The 15632-nt window shown below is 37.0% G+C and overlaps 1 protein-coding gene across 1 annotated transcript in view; it reads left to right on the forward strand.

The window, feature by feature from the left end:
- heph (polypyrimidine tract-binding protein 1 heph) overlaps window positions 1–15632 on the forward strand; it is a 375570-nt gene that overhangs the window by 68028 nt on the left and 291910 nt on the right. The window contains exon 2 of the mRNA XM_018461600.1: window positions 8837–9001. Coding sequence (XP_018317102.1) covers window positions 8921–9001 — 81 coding nt within the window. The 5' untranslated portion in view covers window positions 8837–8920. The remainder of the gene's footprint in view (window positions 1–8836; window positions 9002–15632) is intronic.

Genomic DNA, 15632 nt, shown 5'->3' on the forward strand with positions numbered 1-15632 from the left:
CTTCCGTTCTGTGCGCTCTCAGCGAATGTTGTACTCTTGTGGAAACTGTTGAAGGGGTGAAAAGCGAGAGAACGTAAAGTTTGTACCTATGACGCTCGGGGAAATGTAACTCACAATCAGACGCTAAATTAAGATATATGTATAATAAATTATGATGCATAAAGTATTTTGTTAACTGCATTTTTATTTTATTGTCTCACACGTATGCTTTATAAAACTTTTATTTTCGAAGAAGTACAAATAATATATAGACACAGAATATGAACACAGCAAGTATCACGTCAAATCCGCAGTAGTATATGCCCATGTATAGTCAGCCTTATTTGAGAATTGCATGTATTATTTTTTTTAATTCATTATTACGTTTCCGTTATATCAAACATTTTTTATTGCGACTTGTATGCGTATAATACTCAAATATTAAAAATTAATTTGTTATTTAAATATTGTACATCCAGTATGAATTGACTTGAGTTTCAAACTCTTGGGTGGAAACTAATCCGTTTCTTTATACGTATAGATCATTTTTGGGATAGTTCATATTTTTCATAGCATCTATTTTTGTCTAAAGTTCTTTCGGGATGTACGCAAATTTCAGAAATGGTTGAAAACGGGGATGGGGGGGAAAGTGTGTCGGCCATACTCGAATAACCACTGCGATAGAAAGCACGGAAGAAATTTGTTTTCGCGTCGAGAAACGTCGGCTCGTGCCGATAATATATCACTGTTCTGTAACGATCGAAAAAAAGAAGAATTTTTTTCAAAATTCTCTCTGAAAGCTGCGACACGTTCAATTTGTCATTGGTGCCGCACCGTTTCATACCTCTCGAAATAACGCGCGCATTAACTCGGGACTTGGACACTTTCATTCTCATGTTCGCCTCCATTAAATGGCTACGTGCCTCTCTCTCTCGTTTGCGAAAAAGAGTTAGCATAAGCTCTTTCATACCTTCTTTTTCTTTTATTGGAAGATGAATTATATAGGACTTTTTTAGGAATTCAAATCGCTGTTGGAATAGACTGAATAAATATATGTATATATGTATAGGATTTACATCTCTCTTTCTGACATTTTTAAAGTCGGCATTATTTCTTTCTCTCCACCTACATGCTTTCTTGACAGAAGCAGAGTTAATTAATGTTGAATTAACTGTAAGTGAATGCAGAATTAATCAAATGCAAACTGTAGCGACGGGAAAAGTGCTGGTATGCCAGAAGCACGAGCGAGGAGAGGCATGTGGCAGATTGAACGAGAGCAAAGAGAGAATGCGGAAATCGAGCGTGGCCGGAGGGAAACGCATGATGTAGGATGAAAAGGGGAAAAGAGGGGAGGATAGGCGAAACACCACGCAGAGGGTGGCGGATACGAGAACAAGAGGGAAATAGAAGAAGAAAGAGATAGGATAGAGGGAGAGAGAGAGACGGGGATTGCCAGGGAAGAACTGGACACAGTGAACACGCCACTGCAGCTTTATCCGTATTAATACGGAATAACACGCGCAATTGTTGCTTTGAACCTGCCATCCAGAACGCGTACTCGTGTCGCATGTGCGAATGAGAGCCGGACGGTAAAGGCGTATCCATTATCATACGCACTTGTTTCGCGGAAATGTGCGATAATTGCTACCGTTACAAAGCGACTGAAAAGTCGGTTCCATTCGAAAAAGAACCAGGATATTTTGACGTCGTTACGAATTAACTTTTGAATCGAATTCTTCATTAGAAGCACATGGCATTATTAAATATCAAAAGAGCAATTGTAATTCAATCCCTTGAGTTAAAAATATCATTTCATTATCTTTAACTTCTATGGTTCGTTTTTACAATATATGGTTATCTAAAGATTAAAGGTTAATTAAAGATTAAAATTACCAACAGATTCATCAATGAAATTTATTCATGAATTTCTTGGTTACCTTTAATCTTTAGATAACCATATATTGTGAAATCGGGCCTTAGTATGTCACAAATGTAAATCAATCCGTTTCTGTGATTAGTTTCAAAAGAAACAACGTTCGTATTAAACATCTATATTAATGTAAGCGTTTAGTAAATAATAATAATAATAGTAATGATAAATTAAATTTGAGTCACATTTTGTTTTTTCTTGAGTTAGATTGTTTAACTCTATAGTTTTTTAAATTAGCGACATAATGAGTAGGAGTAGTGACGACCAATAGAATGATTAAAAATAACTCAAATTGATATAATTTAGCAGTATAAATTTAACAGTATAAATCTACGTAACGGACCGTATTTATCGCAAAACATTTCGAATGGCGGATGCTGCGGTAATGCCAAATTGCAGGTAGAAATTATAGAAAGTGGAATAAATTCTAGAGTCTGACATTAAAAGTCTCTGAGAGAATCTGTATTTCGACAAATTTTTAAATCACTAATTAAGATTTGAATTCTGTGCGAACAGATCCGTGAACAAAGTCACGTTAGTGGACAACGAGAGATTAGGTGCGCTGCACTCAATCTACCAATCTTAATCCGAATTTAACCCACGGACCAAATCCATAAAAAAACCGCTCTAGTATGCCTAGCTATTGACGCGGGATCGGTTCGGATTATGGTCCGTGATCTCGGATGATGAGTGTCGCGGTCGATATCAAGGCTTCGAATTCGATATTGTACGCGCATGTAAATCGTAATACCGCGAATATCGTCGATCGAACTCCAGCGTAATCCTAATTGGCGATTGCAATTTACGACTCTGTGTGATATTTTGTGCATGGATGACTTTTTGAAAACGCCGATTGGAAGCGGCGCGCGCTTTGCTTTGTACGGCTTGTACGGATTACGTGCCTTTTTTGTTATTGCTATGAGAGGAAAATAATTTAGTGAATAAAATATGCGGCTCGGATAAATGCAATATTCATATGCGATTAAGTGCCAGGTGTTGATATCGATGCTAGCCATTATCCTTTATCAATCTTTTGCTTTAAAGTAAACACATACGAAAAATGTCAGAGACAGAATTTATATCTGACATCATGACGGGATTTGCGAATGGGCAACTCTTGTGAGCGCATTCGCGAAAATACTTCTTCAGAGTTCAGATATCACTTATTGTGTTGGGCATAAATTTATAATCTTTTGTGCCGGGCATAAGTTTATAATTTTTTGTGCAGGCGCGGCGAACGTGCTATATCCTGTCGCGCGACGAACGTTTGTTGCCATATTCTATATGCACAGTGCACAGTGCAGAAGCCATATTGAAAGCAATACGTGTGCATCCGATTTAGTGTTTATGTGCGAAAAAATGCGAAATAGTCTTTTGTTATGTGTTGTGCAACGTTTCAAACAATGCCAAATAACATAATTGTCGTCATGAACTGAAAATTTATTAAGAACGTGGAATCTCGAGCAATACGCTTCAGCGTATTAGGCTATATGTAGCTACAGCTAATAAAGTTAGTTGTAACACCTAAATTATGTTGCCATCTTATCTTGATGCTACAGTTATAATCAGCAGCTATATTTCTTATAAAGATAGTTCCTGCTACACTATCAAAACTCATATTGCAATAGAGTAATTCATATTTGGCAATGAGATCTAAATTTTCTAGAAGGGATTGCTAGAATGATGCTGCTATAAATTCTATATGTGGCAGACAATATTTTAGTAGATATAAAAAATAGCGATTTTGGTTGTAACACCTAGAAATCTAGCTCCATCAGCAAAATATTTTTTTATGTGTATGGAGCAGTACATCACATATTTTGCTGTTATAACGACATTTGTTTTATCACTGCACTCTCATGCGATGAGCTGCTGCGCTCAAGATAATATGAGATAAAGAAATATTGGAAGATTTCGCTGAAAAAGAATCGCCGTTTCTACTCTTCCATCATGCAGGATGATCCTTAACCGTAGATGTGCGGTGAAGTAGAAATCTGTCTACATAATTATATACCTAATTAATTAAGTAGAAAACTATTTAATTGAACTGACGTTGAAATGCCGTATTCTTTACTATTACGTTTCAACTTATTATACTCTAGCGATATTATCAAATTAGTATATTTTTATGAATTGAATATTTGTTTGCGAAGTTTTTTTATTTATGAAATAGACACCGTAAAAAAAATATTTTATATTTGTCTTAAAACCAGTTTTTGTTAAAATTTTTGATTGAATTTTTAACGTATCCGAGTCAATATAACGCATTGTGATTGTTATTTGAATATTTTGTGTTAAATTGATGTTCAATATTTCTTAATATTGAAATAACACACTTTATAAGTTAATGAATAAATAACATAAAGCTTACGTATTTTTAACCGTAAATTCTAAAATAAATGAAGAAAATGTGTTAACTTAACATATTATAAATGTTTACTGAAGGAATATTACAATTTACTTACTAATTGTATTAGTATTACATTTTTGTGTTAATTTTTTTCTACATAACGTTTTTATTATTTTCTAACATATTCATTTCATGTTAACAAAAAGATTTAGGTAGACCTTTGGAATACACAATTTAAAGTGTGTTAAATTTAATACAAATTTTCCGATGCAATTTTCCTGTGTAGGTTATGTCAAAAATCCATTACTTAAGTCTTAATTAATATTTTTTACATTGATTTTTTTCATCGTTTCGTCATTAAAAATGAACAATTTTCATGCATTTAAAAAAAATATTTGAGATCTAGTATTGTGTGTAAAATGATCTCTACGCAGAGATACATTGTAAGCATTGCAAACGCCATGCACTGAGTATCTCGCGTTTTTTACTTGTACATTCGTGTGTGTTATGGGCGATGCACGAATATACGTTACGTGTGAACTATTTTTCAAAATTCGTTGTATCTTCCGGGGGACTACACGCATATTCCGCATATTTCTGTCAGTATTTACGCCGCGAAAAAAATTCTATGAGAGGTACGTGGACACGCGTTTAACCATTAACCGGGTGTGACGATGCGGCTATGCAACGCTAGGCAGTTTATGAACGGGGAATAGCAATAATTGAATTGCATTTTAATACGATAACGGATGCGGCGGTGGAAGTGCGGGCGGACGGAGATGCGAGATTCTTTATGGCCGATCGTTTCAGCGAGGAATGTTATTCGGGACATTAATGAGCTGACGCACTCCGTTGGAAATTGCATTTGGAAATCCCCTTCGGGATTCGATCGTGGCGCGAGCATCCCATTCTGCCGTAACGGTGGTCTTCCGGCCGTGTTCCGGGGTGTCCGGGCTCGCGCAGAAGGGGCGCGAAGGGCTGTTTTATGCAGGCCTTGGATTTTATGCAATGAGACTGCAATATCAAACGGCGCGCGAGCGGAGTGCCGTTGAATAAAATATCCGGTACTGTTGAGGAAAAAAGCAGCGAGACGAGCGGGTGGGATAGGAAAATGGGACGAGGAACGGCCGCCAGACACATTTCGATTTCCCTATACCTGGCTGTGCTGTGCTGCACAATAGATACACGGGGGCCATGCGATCGCGCGGGATCTCGCGGGTGCATTAAAGTGCGCCTCATATTCCCCACCGATCGTTGCGGTAATTTATTACGCGCCCGATCGCTACTCGTCTCGTTGTTTCTTTGTTTATTGAAACGCGGCCTCGATATTACTGTCGCTCGGTTTTTTAATTCATTCAACGAGTCTCCGAGTCTTCAGTCCTTCGAGAGAAAAGTCTGAATTTTTCACGAGTCATTTGCACACGACAGCATAGATGTCTCGCGAACTTTCTGAACAATTTTTGAATAAGTAGATCAGGAGCATGTATTGGACGCGATATTTACATTTGGGAATCGTCGTTCCTCGTATGAGATTCGACTCATTTCGTGACGTCGTTCTATCGACCTGTCTGCGAAATTGTTTTCGCCGCTTCGTATAATTATTTCAGAATTAACAGAATCAGGCAGGTTTAAAAGCACGATATACGCTATAAATGAAATGTCATCTAATTATAACGTATCGTGGCGCTTTATCCACGTAATTAATATGAAATTCACATGCCCAGCTATTGGTCATTTCAACGGCTGTGCCGACAATGTTCCCTCTTCATTGTTTACAGTCACTCACTGTGTTTAGCAACTCGGTCAACTTACGCGAACGAATAATCTCGCTTGACGTCACGGAATGAAAAAATGAAACAATGCGAGAGCAGTTGAGTGCAAAGACAAGATGACATTGTGAAGTAGAAAGGGATGTGAGTCAGAGAGGGGGAGGGGGGAGAGAGAGAGAGAGAGACACTTCGAAACTTAGATTGGTGTCACGTGGCTCTCGGCGATCTGAAAGTAAGAGACGGGAGGGATGAAGAGAGTGCAGAAGAGGGTAGAGATAGACAGAGAAAGGGAGAGAGATGGGAACGCTGTAACAGCACGATTCGAGGCGGCTTAACCGGCAAATCCGAGGTAAGACCCTTCGCGAAATCTCTATTTCCGCGAACGCCATGTTTCCACGGCGTTCTCTCGTAGCCGCCGGAAGTACTCTTCCGCCTCTCCCCGATCTCCAGCCGATTCTAAAACCCGGGTCTACCTGCGTCGCGGGCGCGTGTCTGCCATCTAAATCTTAAAGGATTACGCTCATAATTGCCTGCGTCGCCGCGTAATTGAAGAGCACTTAGACCGGCTCAGAACCGACGTGATACGTGACTACCTCGCACCGGGATCGAAGATCCCGTCGAAACGATTTCGTCATGGATTCTCATCGTGTGACGTGCGAACGTGGCAAAACGCTATGGATTCACATTGGACAGGATGCAGAGATATCGTGGTATACGTGACGCTATTGATTAGTGAATGTAATATATTCGTATCCTCAATCTTGCAAGTATATAGAAAGGTGATAAAAATTTTAACGAGAAAACACCAGTTGTTTCCTATAACAAATTTCTTCTTCAGACATTAATATTGATTTCTACTTAAAAACCTATTTTGAATACTCATGTTTAGATTTTTCATTGAAATATTAAAATGTCATGACATATGTGCATTTAATTGGATACACATTAAATATCAAAGGAGCATCAATAGTAATCTAATCCTCTGAGTTAAATAACATTTTGTTATTTTTAACTTCCATGTATGTCAAAATACAAATCAATCCATTTCTGCAGTTTTAAATAAACAAAGTACTCTCTAAAAGTAAATCAGTGTATTATCACTGATTTCAGTGCTACACTTATAACTGTAATATCAGCCAATATTTACTGTTTTTCAGTAATAATATACTGATTCATTTTGAGAAGTTATGGTTTCTACAGATTGAATCTGCAGAAAATCATAACGTCTAAAGTGAATTAGTGTATTATTACTGAGAAACAGTAAATATTCACTGATGACTTCAGTGCTACACTTATAACTGATGTAATCAGTAATAATACACTAATTCACTTTTAGAGAGTAGTTTTAAAGTAAATAATATTCATATTAACTTATGCACTTATTGCGAATTCGGCACACATGCACTGACTCCGCTCTAGTGCTGCCCCGACATGGTGCGAATGCAGAACCACTTTAGTGCTATGCCGAATTGCACTGTCAGAAACATCAGTATAACATTTTTTGAACTCGTTTAGTTCATTCGGTTGGTCCGAATATAATTCAACACTAGACTGGATCAGTTTTCATTTGTCGAATACGACAATCTTAACACACTGATACAGTGCGCATAAGCCGAATGCGTGGCATTGAAAAAGTTCGCACTCAGTGCGCATTAGTGCAGTCTGCCGAATTCGCTATTAGTGAATAATAAACTAAATTTGAATTAAATTTAAAATACATTTTCTTAAATTAAATTGATTTACTCTATTATGTTAATTATTGATATGTTGAGTAGGAGTAATCTATAAAAATGCGATTCATAAAATGAATTAAAAATAACTTAAATTGTATATAATTTGACATTAGGAATTTAATAGTGTCGTGGATCCAGGATAAGTATGGATCAAAGTACAAAGAATTTAAAAAACTTCGTTGTAGGTTATCGCTATGTTGCTATATTATTTTAAGAATATAATTATTATTTAATTGATTGTTGCTTTACTCTTGGATCTTTGATATCAAGGTAATCAGTCCCAAATTCTGGCACGCTCTCAATCGCGGCTTTATTAATTAATGAAATTGTAATCGTGCGATCTTTGACGCAGCTCGTCGACTTTCACGCGATCCGATCTACGTCCAAACTTAGTCAGTCTTCCAGTACAAGCCTAACCTCGTGGTACTGTCGGGCTTAATGGATTAATTTTGTAATTGAGTGATTTGTATAATTGAGACACACACACAACTACGTAACTATGACCAGTGATGGTGTGATGTGGGTGTTTGCGACAAAATTTTAACCGAACTTTTGGACTTTCTCTCTGTCGAGAGTTTTGGGACTATATTCGGAAATGTCAACAGTGCGTTACCGGTTTATGGAAAAGTTGGGATACGAAACTATTCCGGGCTTTTGTCAAAAGCTTCCATCGGCGCTTTGTAGTACCACAATCGATTGGCGTTTCAGTGATTTACTGATAAAGTGACAAGTCTGTTAGTCGATACGGTCGCGGCGAATATTTTTTCCGCGTGTATAAAACTTTAGCAGCTGTTATTTTAAACGAATTCTGCGGTAACTATACTGCACTAACAGTTGCGATTTTAAATGTTAAATTTTTGAACGTGTTAAATTTTTTACTTTTTAGTTTTAATCAAGTTAGTTCCGAGAAATATCTATTAGTTTTTATTTCTATACAATCTTTGCAATATTCAATGATGTCTTTGGTAGCTCTCGGTAATGATTTTTAGGTTGGAAAGGTTATAAGTTTCGAAGCATTTTTTAAATTTAAGTTTTGAAGCATCTTTTAATATTTTTTCTTTTTTTTTTGTTTCAGGTAGGTCTAATAGGCAATTGATTGAATAGAATTGATCTGTGTTCGATACATCGACGGAAAATACGTGTGAAGAATTTAGACAGTATGATGATGACAAACCTACCCCCTGTTATGCTGCCACCCATTACGGACTACGGGATGCTGACGCCTACTCTCGGAATAAAGGTGAGTTGATTTATCCTCCGGCAACCTCAACGAAGAACTGAGTTTCGCGATTATACATAAATACAATCAAATACCATCAATTACGCAATTTCATCTATACGCTGATCATACGCTTATTTAGGTATCGGTGTATATTCGGAAAGAACGATTTTACTGGAGGATTTAAAATTTTACTGGATAGGTCTGAAAATAATATTTACAGATCTGAAAATAATTTTATTGGACCATCAAAATAATTATGATGGAAAGTAAAAAAAATGATGAGCAATACTGTGAAAAATTTTGATATTCTGTCAACCAGTTTGAGTTTCCAATAAAATTATTTTGACGGTGCAACAAAATTAGTTTTAAATCTGTATCCAGTAAAATTTTAAATCTTTTAGCACAAAATCGTTCTTTCCGTATAAAATATACAAAATGTATAGATTAATCTTTCGTGTAAAAATATATAAACTAAACGCATGAGATATCTTTTGAGTTTAGGCCATGTAAAAGCATATCGATCACTCCCAAATTGATATATTTTTCTACCGATAGTTTTTTTTGACAAGCCGACTACAAAATCGCTGCAGGCTATTTTAGCGGTGATTGTAAACATTTTTATCCAAAAGGGTCCGTTACTTGTTCTCGCTTCTCTACGGTTTTTTCTCGGAACAATTGGTACGTTTTACTACCGATATAAAAGCACTCCTGACGGATCTTTCGAGCATCGGGTATTGCCTTTCATCCCTCGGCTTTTACAGCTTCACACTGCACTCTTGTGTGAGCACCCTACAAGCCGCGAGATATTAATTAAAATTCCGTCCGAAATACTTCCAACGCAGAAGGGCAAGTGCGGTATATTGGCTAACCGGTGGGATGGGGGATTGCACCGGCATGTCTAATTTACTCGGCCATCTTCCACATTCTAAAATAAATAAGCAATAACAACTATCAACATTCCATTATGCTACTTATGTTCATCAACTTCGCATTAAAGCTAATAGTTGCATTCATAATGGCGCAAGTGAGGGATGTGGTTAAGATACTGACATCTTAACATTGATAAAAAATTGATTAAAAAATTAAGATAAAATAAACCTGTACAATTGTATGAGGAAGAAAATAAGATGTAATATTAAATTATATGCGCAAAACGTACTGTTATTCTTCTTATGCAGTTGTCTTAAAGTAAAAATTATTCTTTGATGTATTTGTGTTATCAAATGCAAAGAAATTTTGTATTATATTTATATTATGTTTTATAGAAAATATAGTCTAAAAATATGTTCTATAAAATATAGAATATACTTTTTTATAATCTCTAATAAGATTATATTTTTATAGAATATAATAGGATTTTCTTAAATAAAATAAAACATAAAATTGCGTATGCAAATAAATTTGCGTTTGATCAGAATAAAAGATCATAGGGATTGAATTTTCTGTGTAAGAGAAATAGTCAATTCCCTTTCACATTCCCGATATACTAAACGGTGAAAAAGCGAGGTAATAATCGGCCGTGCGGTAAATTCCATTGATCGTCATGCGTGTACGTGCGTGTGCGTTGTTAACGCGCGACTGCAAATTTTCCGGAATTTCATTGCTCACTTCCTTGCGTTGTTTACAGCTGCAACCGCATTACCGATGCTTAGCGAATTTGCTCTGTTGCGTTTTACAATTCATCGTTTCAACTAAATGTTATTAGTTATTTTTACGTTATTAGTTTGCCAATCGTGTGTTATTAGTTTGCCAAAACTCAAACGCAAATCTTGAATAAACTTGGCCGTTCTTGCGTTCATGAAATCTTTTCGATCGAGTGTAGATCGATAAGTGAAATAATTAAATGAGATCGGAGGGCGGCATATGGTGTACAAGGTAACTCGGAATTCTTGTATACGTAAATAAGGGTCTGTTTGAAATGCAGTCGCAATTGAAAAGTCGTGAAAGGTGAGATCTTATTACATCAAATAACTCGTGCAACTTATCTTCGTTGTCGCGAAAAGATGCGTTCTGTTTCCCTTTACGAGTGTAGGAGGGAGCCTTTCAAGCGGGTCGACGAGGCGTGCTTTCAACGACAGATAGTTATCGATTGAAAGAATCCAGGATACTCTGCGTTATTTTCGATTCTTTCTCTTCAGGCTATGCCATTGTATTTTCCGAGGTATCGTATTTCCCAGTGGCTACTTTTAACTTTAATTAAACTATTTCCAGCGAAACATTGTATATAACTGCATAAAATATAGAATTACCGTACTCGTAAATCCGGCATAAACGTCATTTCCATCATAGAAGTAAAAATTACGCTTGAAATTAACTGGATATTACATTATTAGGTACTTGCATTCTTTGTGTTCACCTTTTTGATTATCTCTCTCGAAAAGAGGTCGACTTCATGTTCGAGAAGCAACCGTCTGTAGGTTAGGTAAAAGATATTCTAAACTTCGATATTGAAAATATCCTTCGTAACTCGTAGTAGTTCTGGTAGTTGAGAAAAGTGGAGATAGTTCTGCGACACGTTGTATAAGGTTTTTAAGAGTTCAATGCAAAGAAGTTTGTCGGCTCGTCGCGGGAAGTATGCAACGCGCAGATTCATGTCGGATAAGGGAGAGAAAAGAGGGCGTTTTCGGGCTGCCGGCAAAGAAGCGCTTCTATAGAAGCGTCGCGAACAAAAAGCTGAATAACATTAACTCGCTTAATGTATTCCCTTAATTTTAATACACAATGCCCGTCGGTACGAGACCTCCGAGCCATGTTCTCGCAGCTAACCACCGGTGAAGATTCTTACCGCCGTTAAATCTCCACATCTTAATCTTTTTATCTGATTAATATTTATGTTTTATTAACATCAGTTTTGCTTTTAGATTAGAGAGCGATATAACGGTATTTATTATAAGTATCGAGATATAAAACCCGAAAGTCAAAAAATAAATTCTAAATTTATTAAAATTTATAAAATTATAATTGTTCCTTTTGTGTATTAAGTAGCGTATTATTTTTAATGTTTACCTGATTGACATATTTCATTAGAGCTAAAAATATAGACCAAACAGATACAAGAGTTCACTGAGCGATCATTCTGGATGCACCTATTGTTTTCCTTTCCTCAAAATATGATATCGTTTCAGTGCCTGCAATGGTTTTTTCGTTTTTGTAATGGTTAACAAAATTATTTTCAATTAGACTGCTGTCGGTTAATGCCGTTAATATATCTTTTTCTTTACGTGTACGATTCTCAGCGTATTGCATTTCCGTTGCGTTTTCTCGTCGTCGTTGTTTAAAACAGCATTTGCGAACGGGCCCGCGGGGTCCTCGCTTGATGTTTCGCGCAGCGAAGATTACGTTTAGGATCGATTTTCTGCGCATTACTTTGATCAATTTCACGACCGTTCGACCAGAAGGACATTTCATATACCGGCGGTACCTCCTTCCTCGCCTAAAGGCCGGAATCGTTTCACAAAGCATCCTTTCGAGTACACCCGAGGCCAGGCCTTGGTCGAGTCAAGCCGTATCGCATCGCATCGCATCGTAACTCGTCGTTTTCTCGCCGGTGTTTCGTATATTTTCTTTGTGTTAATCGTGTCCAGGTCGGCTGATCCCGCGTATACCAGGGTCCAGCCCCGCTCGAACTCCCGAGGCGCTCTGACGTCATTCGTATTATTTCCACTCGCGTCCCACCACACTCCGCCCACTTGTCAAACGCACGCATTGTGCGTGCGAGAGAACGAGATTGCGAGCAAGCGCGGAACGACTAACGCGTGCATCAAATTCGGGACGATTTGATTGTTGCGGGGAGCGGCGAATTAATTTCCATTCGCGACGCAGGTATATAACGGCGAATTTCGTCCATCTCCGCAACCGTCCGCCGCGTTTATTAATAAATGTTACTCCTGGTATTTATATTATTTCGCGTCGGAAGAGATATCGGCTAATTGATTAACAACGAGGAAGCAGCGTACGCGATCCCGTAATAAATTCGCTTAATTTTCAAAACTCTGCATTCCCTATTCCCTTCAGCGCTTATTTGTTACTCACCCTCTTTCTTTCTTCCTCTGTTTCCGCGTTCGTTGATTTGTTCGTTATTCATTGTTACGTAAGAATTCATACGCCACGTGTAATCAAGTCGAATTAATCTACCTGTAGTGTACGTATCTCACATGAGCATTAATTTCATTTGAAATTATATTTCGATATTTTCATCGCAATGATGCCCCTCTCGAGTCCGCGATTGCTCACTTGATCGTCCGCTTATGCATATATGCTTGTTGTACACGGACTGCACGACAAAACGAAGAGGACAGAAATGCGCATGAATATCCTGGCACCCCGTTGGTGACCTCGTCTCTTCGTTTGCATACGCAAACAGTGGAATTAGGGCCGGACACGTCGCGCTGCATGCTCGATCGGAGGTCCTTTGCCCCCGGGAGCGCGTTATTGTCGTCTCGAACAGGTTATTGTCGTCGAAACACGTCGGAACAATCGACAATATTGCCTGAAATTTGACGGGTCCTCGGGGTCTCCGTTGGTAAACCACGTCTGCCACTCTACCTTCCAGTTCGACTTCTTTCCAGTTGTGTAAAGTACACTATAAAAAATATGGGTGTCCTTTATACGGATGAATTTGACTGTGCGGTGTCTATATAATTCTCAGCGTGTTGGTTAATATTAACACTAACATTATGTTGATTTAAAAATCCCCTGATGTTTGTATCAATGCTATCAAGGTGTGTATTTTAAACTTATAATGTTAAATTCACATCCATATTTTTAGAGTATATACCTAATTTAATTTATGTCGCTTATATTTTCTTTGTTTAACAAACTTCATAAATTTTCTTAGTTTCGCTGGATTTATTTCGGTGTGATTTCGCAAAAATGAAATTATAATTGGTGAATGAATTCCAGAAATTATTAGAAATGAATTGTGATTTACATCTAATTATAATAACTTGTGCAATGAGAATATCTAAATAAATATAGTCTGGTTACTTTTATTATTATTATTATGTCTATCCAAATACTCTTTCGATTTGGAAGAAATCTGGGAATGATTCACGGATTAGGGGCTTCTCGTGAAAAATTTCTCTGCACGACGGGGGTTGATTTGAATTTTCTATGTCGGCTCAGCCTTGCTGCGTCCCTCACCGTCACAAGATTCGTCGCATCGAATATTCCATAAATAAATCGACGTTTAATAGAAAATCGGAGAACTGCGAGATACCTCATCGCTCACTGTCACGGCACTTCTCGCTAGTATCTCAATAATATTCAGTTTATAAACTTCGAATGGATCCCTTATTACGTTCCCAATGTAGTCCGCCCTTCTTATTATCACTCTTCCGAGGGTGTCTCCATCGCGCCGATTTATTTTGTGATTTTAAGAGCGTTGAATAAATATTTAACGTTGCTATTTTTCTATTATCTTTGCTTCGATTTTATCTTTTATCCGGTTTACTTATTGATTTTTGTACCTTTTTGTTGGCGAAAAGTTTTGACGTACCGAAAAGTTGTTGAGTTGATTAATTTTTAATTGTATGCGGATCTTAGCTTAATCAAAAACATAATGATACGCTTACGTCGAATGTAACTTAAATGGACGGATCCATCACAATCGATCAAGCATTGTTCACGTCTCGATAATTTAATGCTCAAGCGACTAACAATGTATCTCAAGCTATCCATCTTTTTCCGTTTCTTCCCGAATTTCGCGCGTGAAGATATACAACTTTCTTATTTCGGAGAGAATCGCCTATTTCTTCCCAAACAGACGAGTTTCATAAATAGAAAGAAAAGTTCAATCTCTTTTCTAATATAACAAAAATCTGTAATATAATAAAGAGCTTGTTTTTTAATTAAATATGTAAATACGCATGTGTTAAACTTGTGCATTCGATGTGAAATAGTTACAATAATAGAGCAACATTGGAATGCACCATATTTGCGAACACACGCACAGTAAAAAACATTTTTATATTGATGTTAAAACCGGTTCTTTTTAAAGTTTTTGTGTTAAACTTTTTACGTATCCGTGTAAGTTTAGTATAATGTGGTTGCGTTATTTTATGTTAAATGATATTTAACATTTCTTAATGTTAAAATAACTCAATTTTTAAGTAAGTGAACAGACACACACGCACAACAAAAATAGTATATTTTATAATGTAAAGTTCTAAAATGAATGAATAAAAGAATGTATGAATTAATACATATAATATATTATAAATGTTAATTTTACTGAAGAAATATGACCGGTGTGAACCTGGCGCCCAACTTTATCAAAATTAAAAATTAATAGCGTAGGGCGTTTGTACTTCGTTTGTACCCGTTTGTACCTCCCTTATTTTCGTTTGTACCTCAAACAGTTAAACAAAAAATGAAATACAAAAAATGGCCAGCGCCCAAGTTTAATATTTTTTAATTTCATTTATGCCATTCGAAAGAGAATCGTTTGTACCCGTTTGTACCTCCCTTACTTTCGTTTGTACCTCAAAGGGTTCGGAGATACAGCGCTTTTCAATTTTTGCACAAGCCCTATATAGCTAACTTTGCCAATTTTCAAGATATCGAAACGGGACCAACGGCATTCGAAAGAGAATCGTTTGTACCCGTTTGTACCTCCTTCACTTTCGTTTGTACCTCGAAGGGTTCGGAG

Source organism: Mycetomoellerius zeteki, unplaced genomic scaffold (genome assembly GCF_001594055.1).
Source record: "Mycetomoellerius zeteki isolate Tzet28-1 unplaced genomic scaffold, Tzet1.0 scaffold124, whole genome shotgun sequence".
Classification (NCBI taxonomy): domain Eukaryota; kingdom Metazoa; phylum Arthropoda; class Insecta; order Hymenoptera; family Formicidae; genus Mycetomoellerius; species Mycetomoellerius zeteki.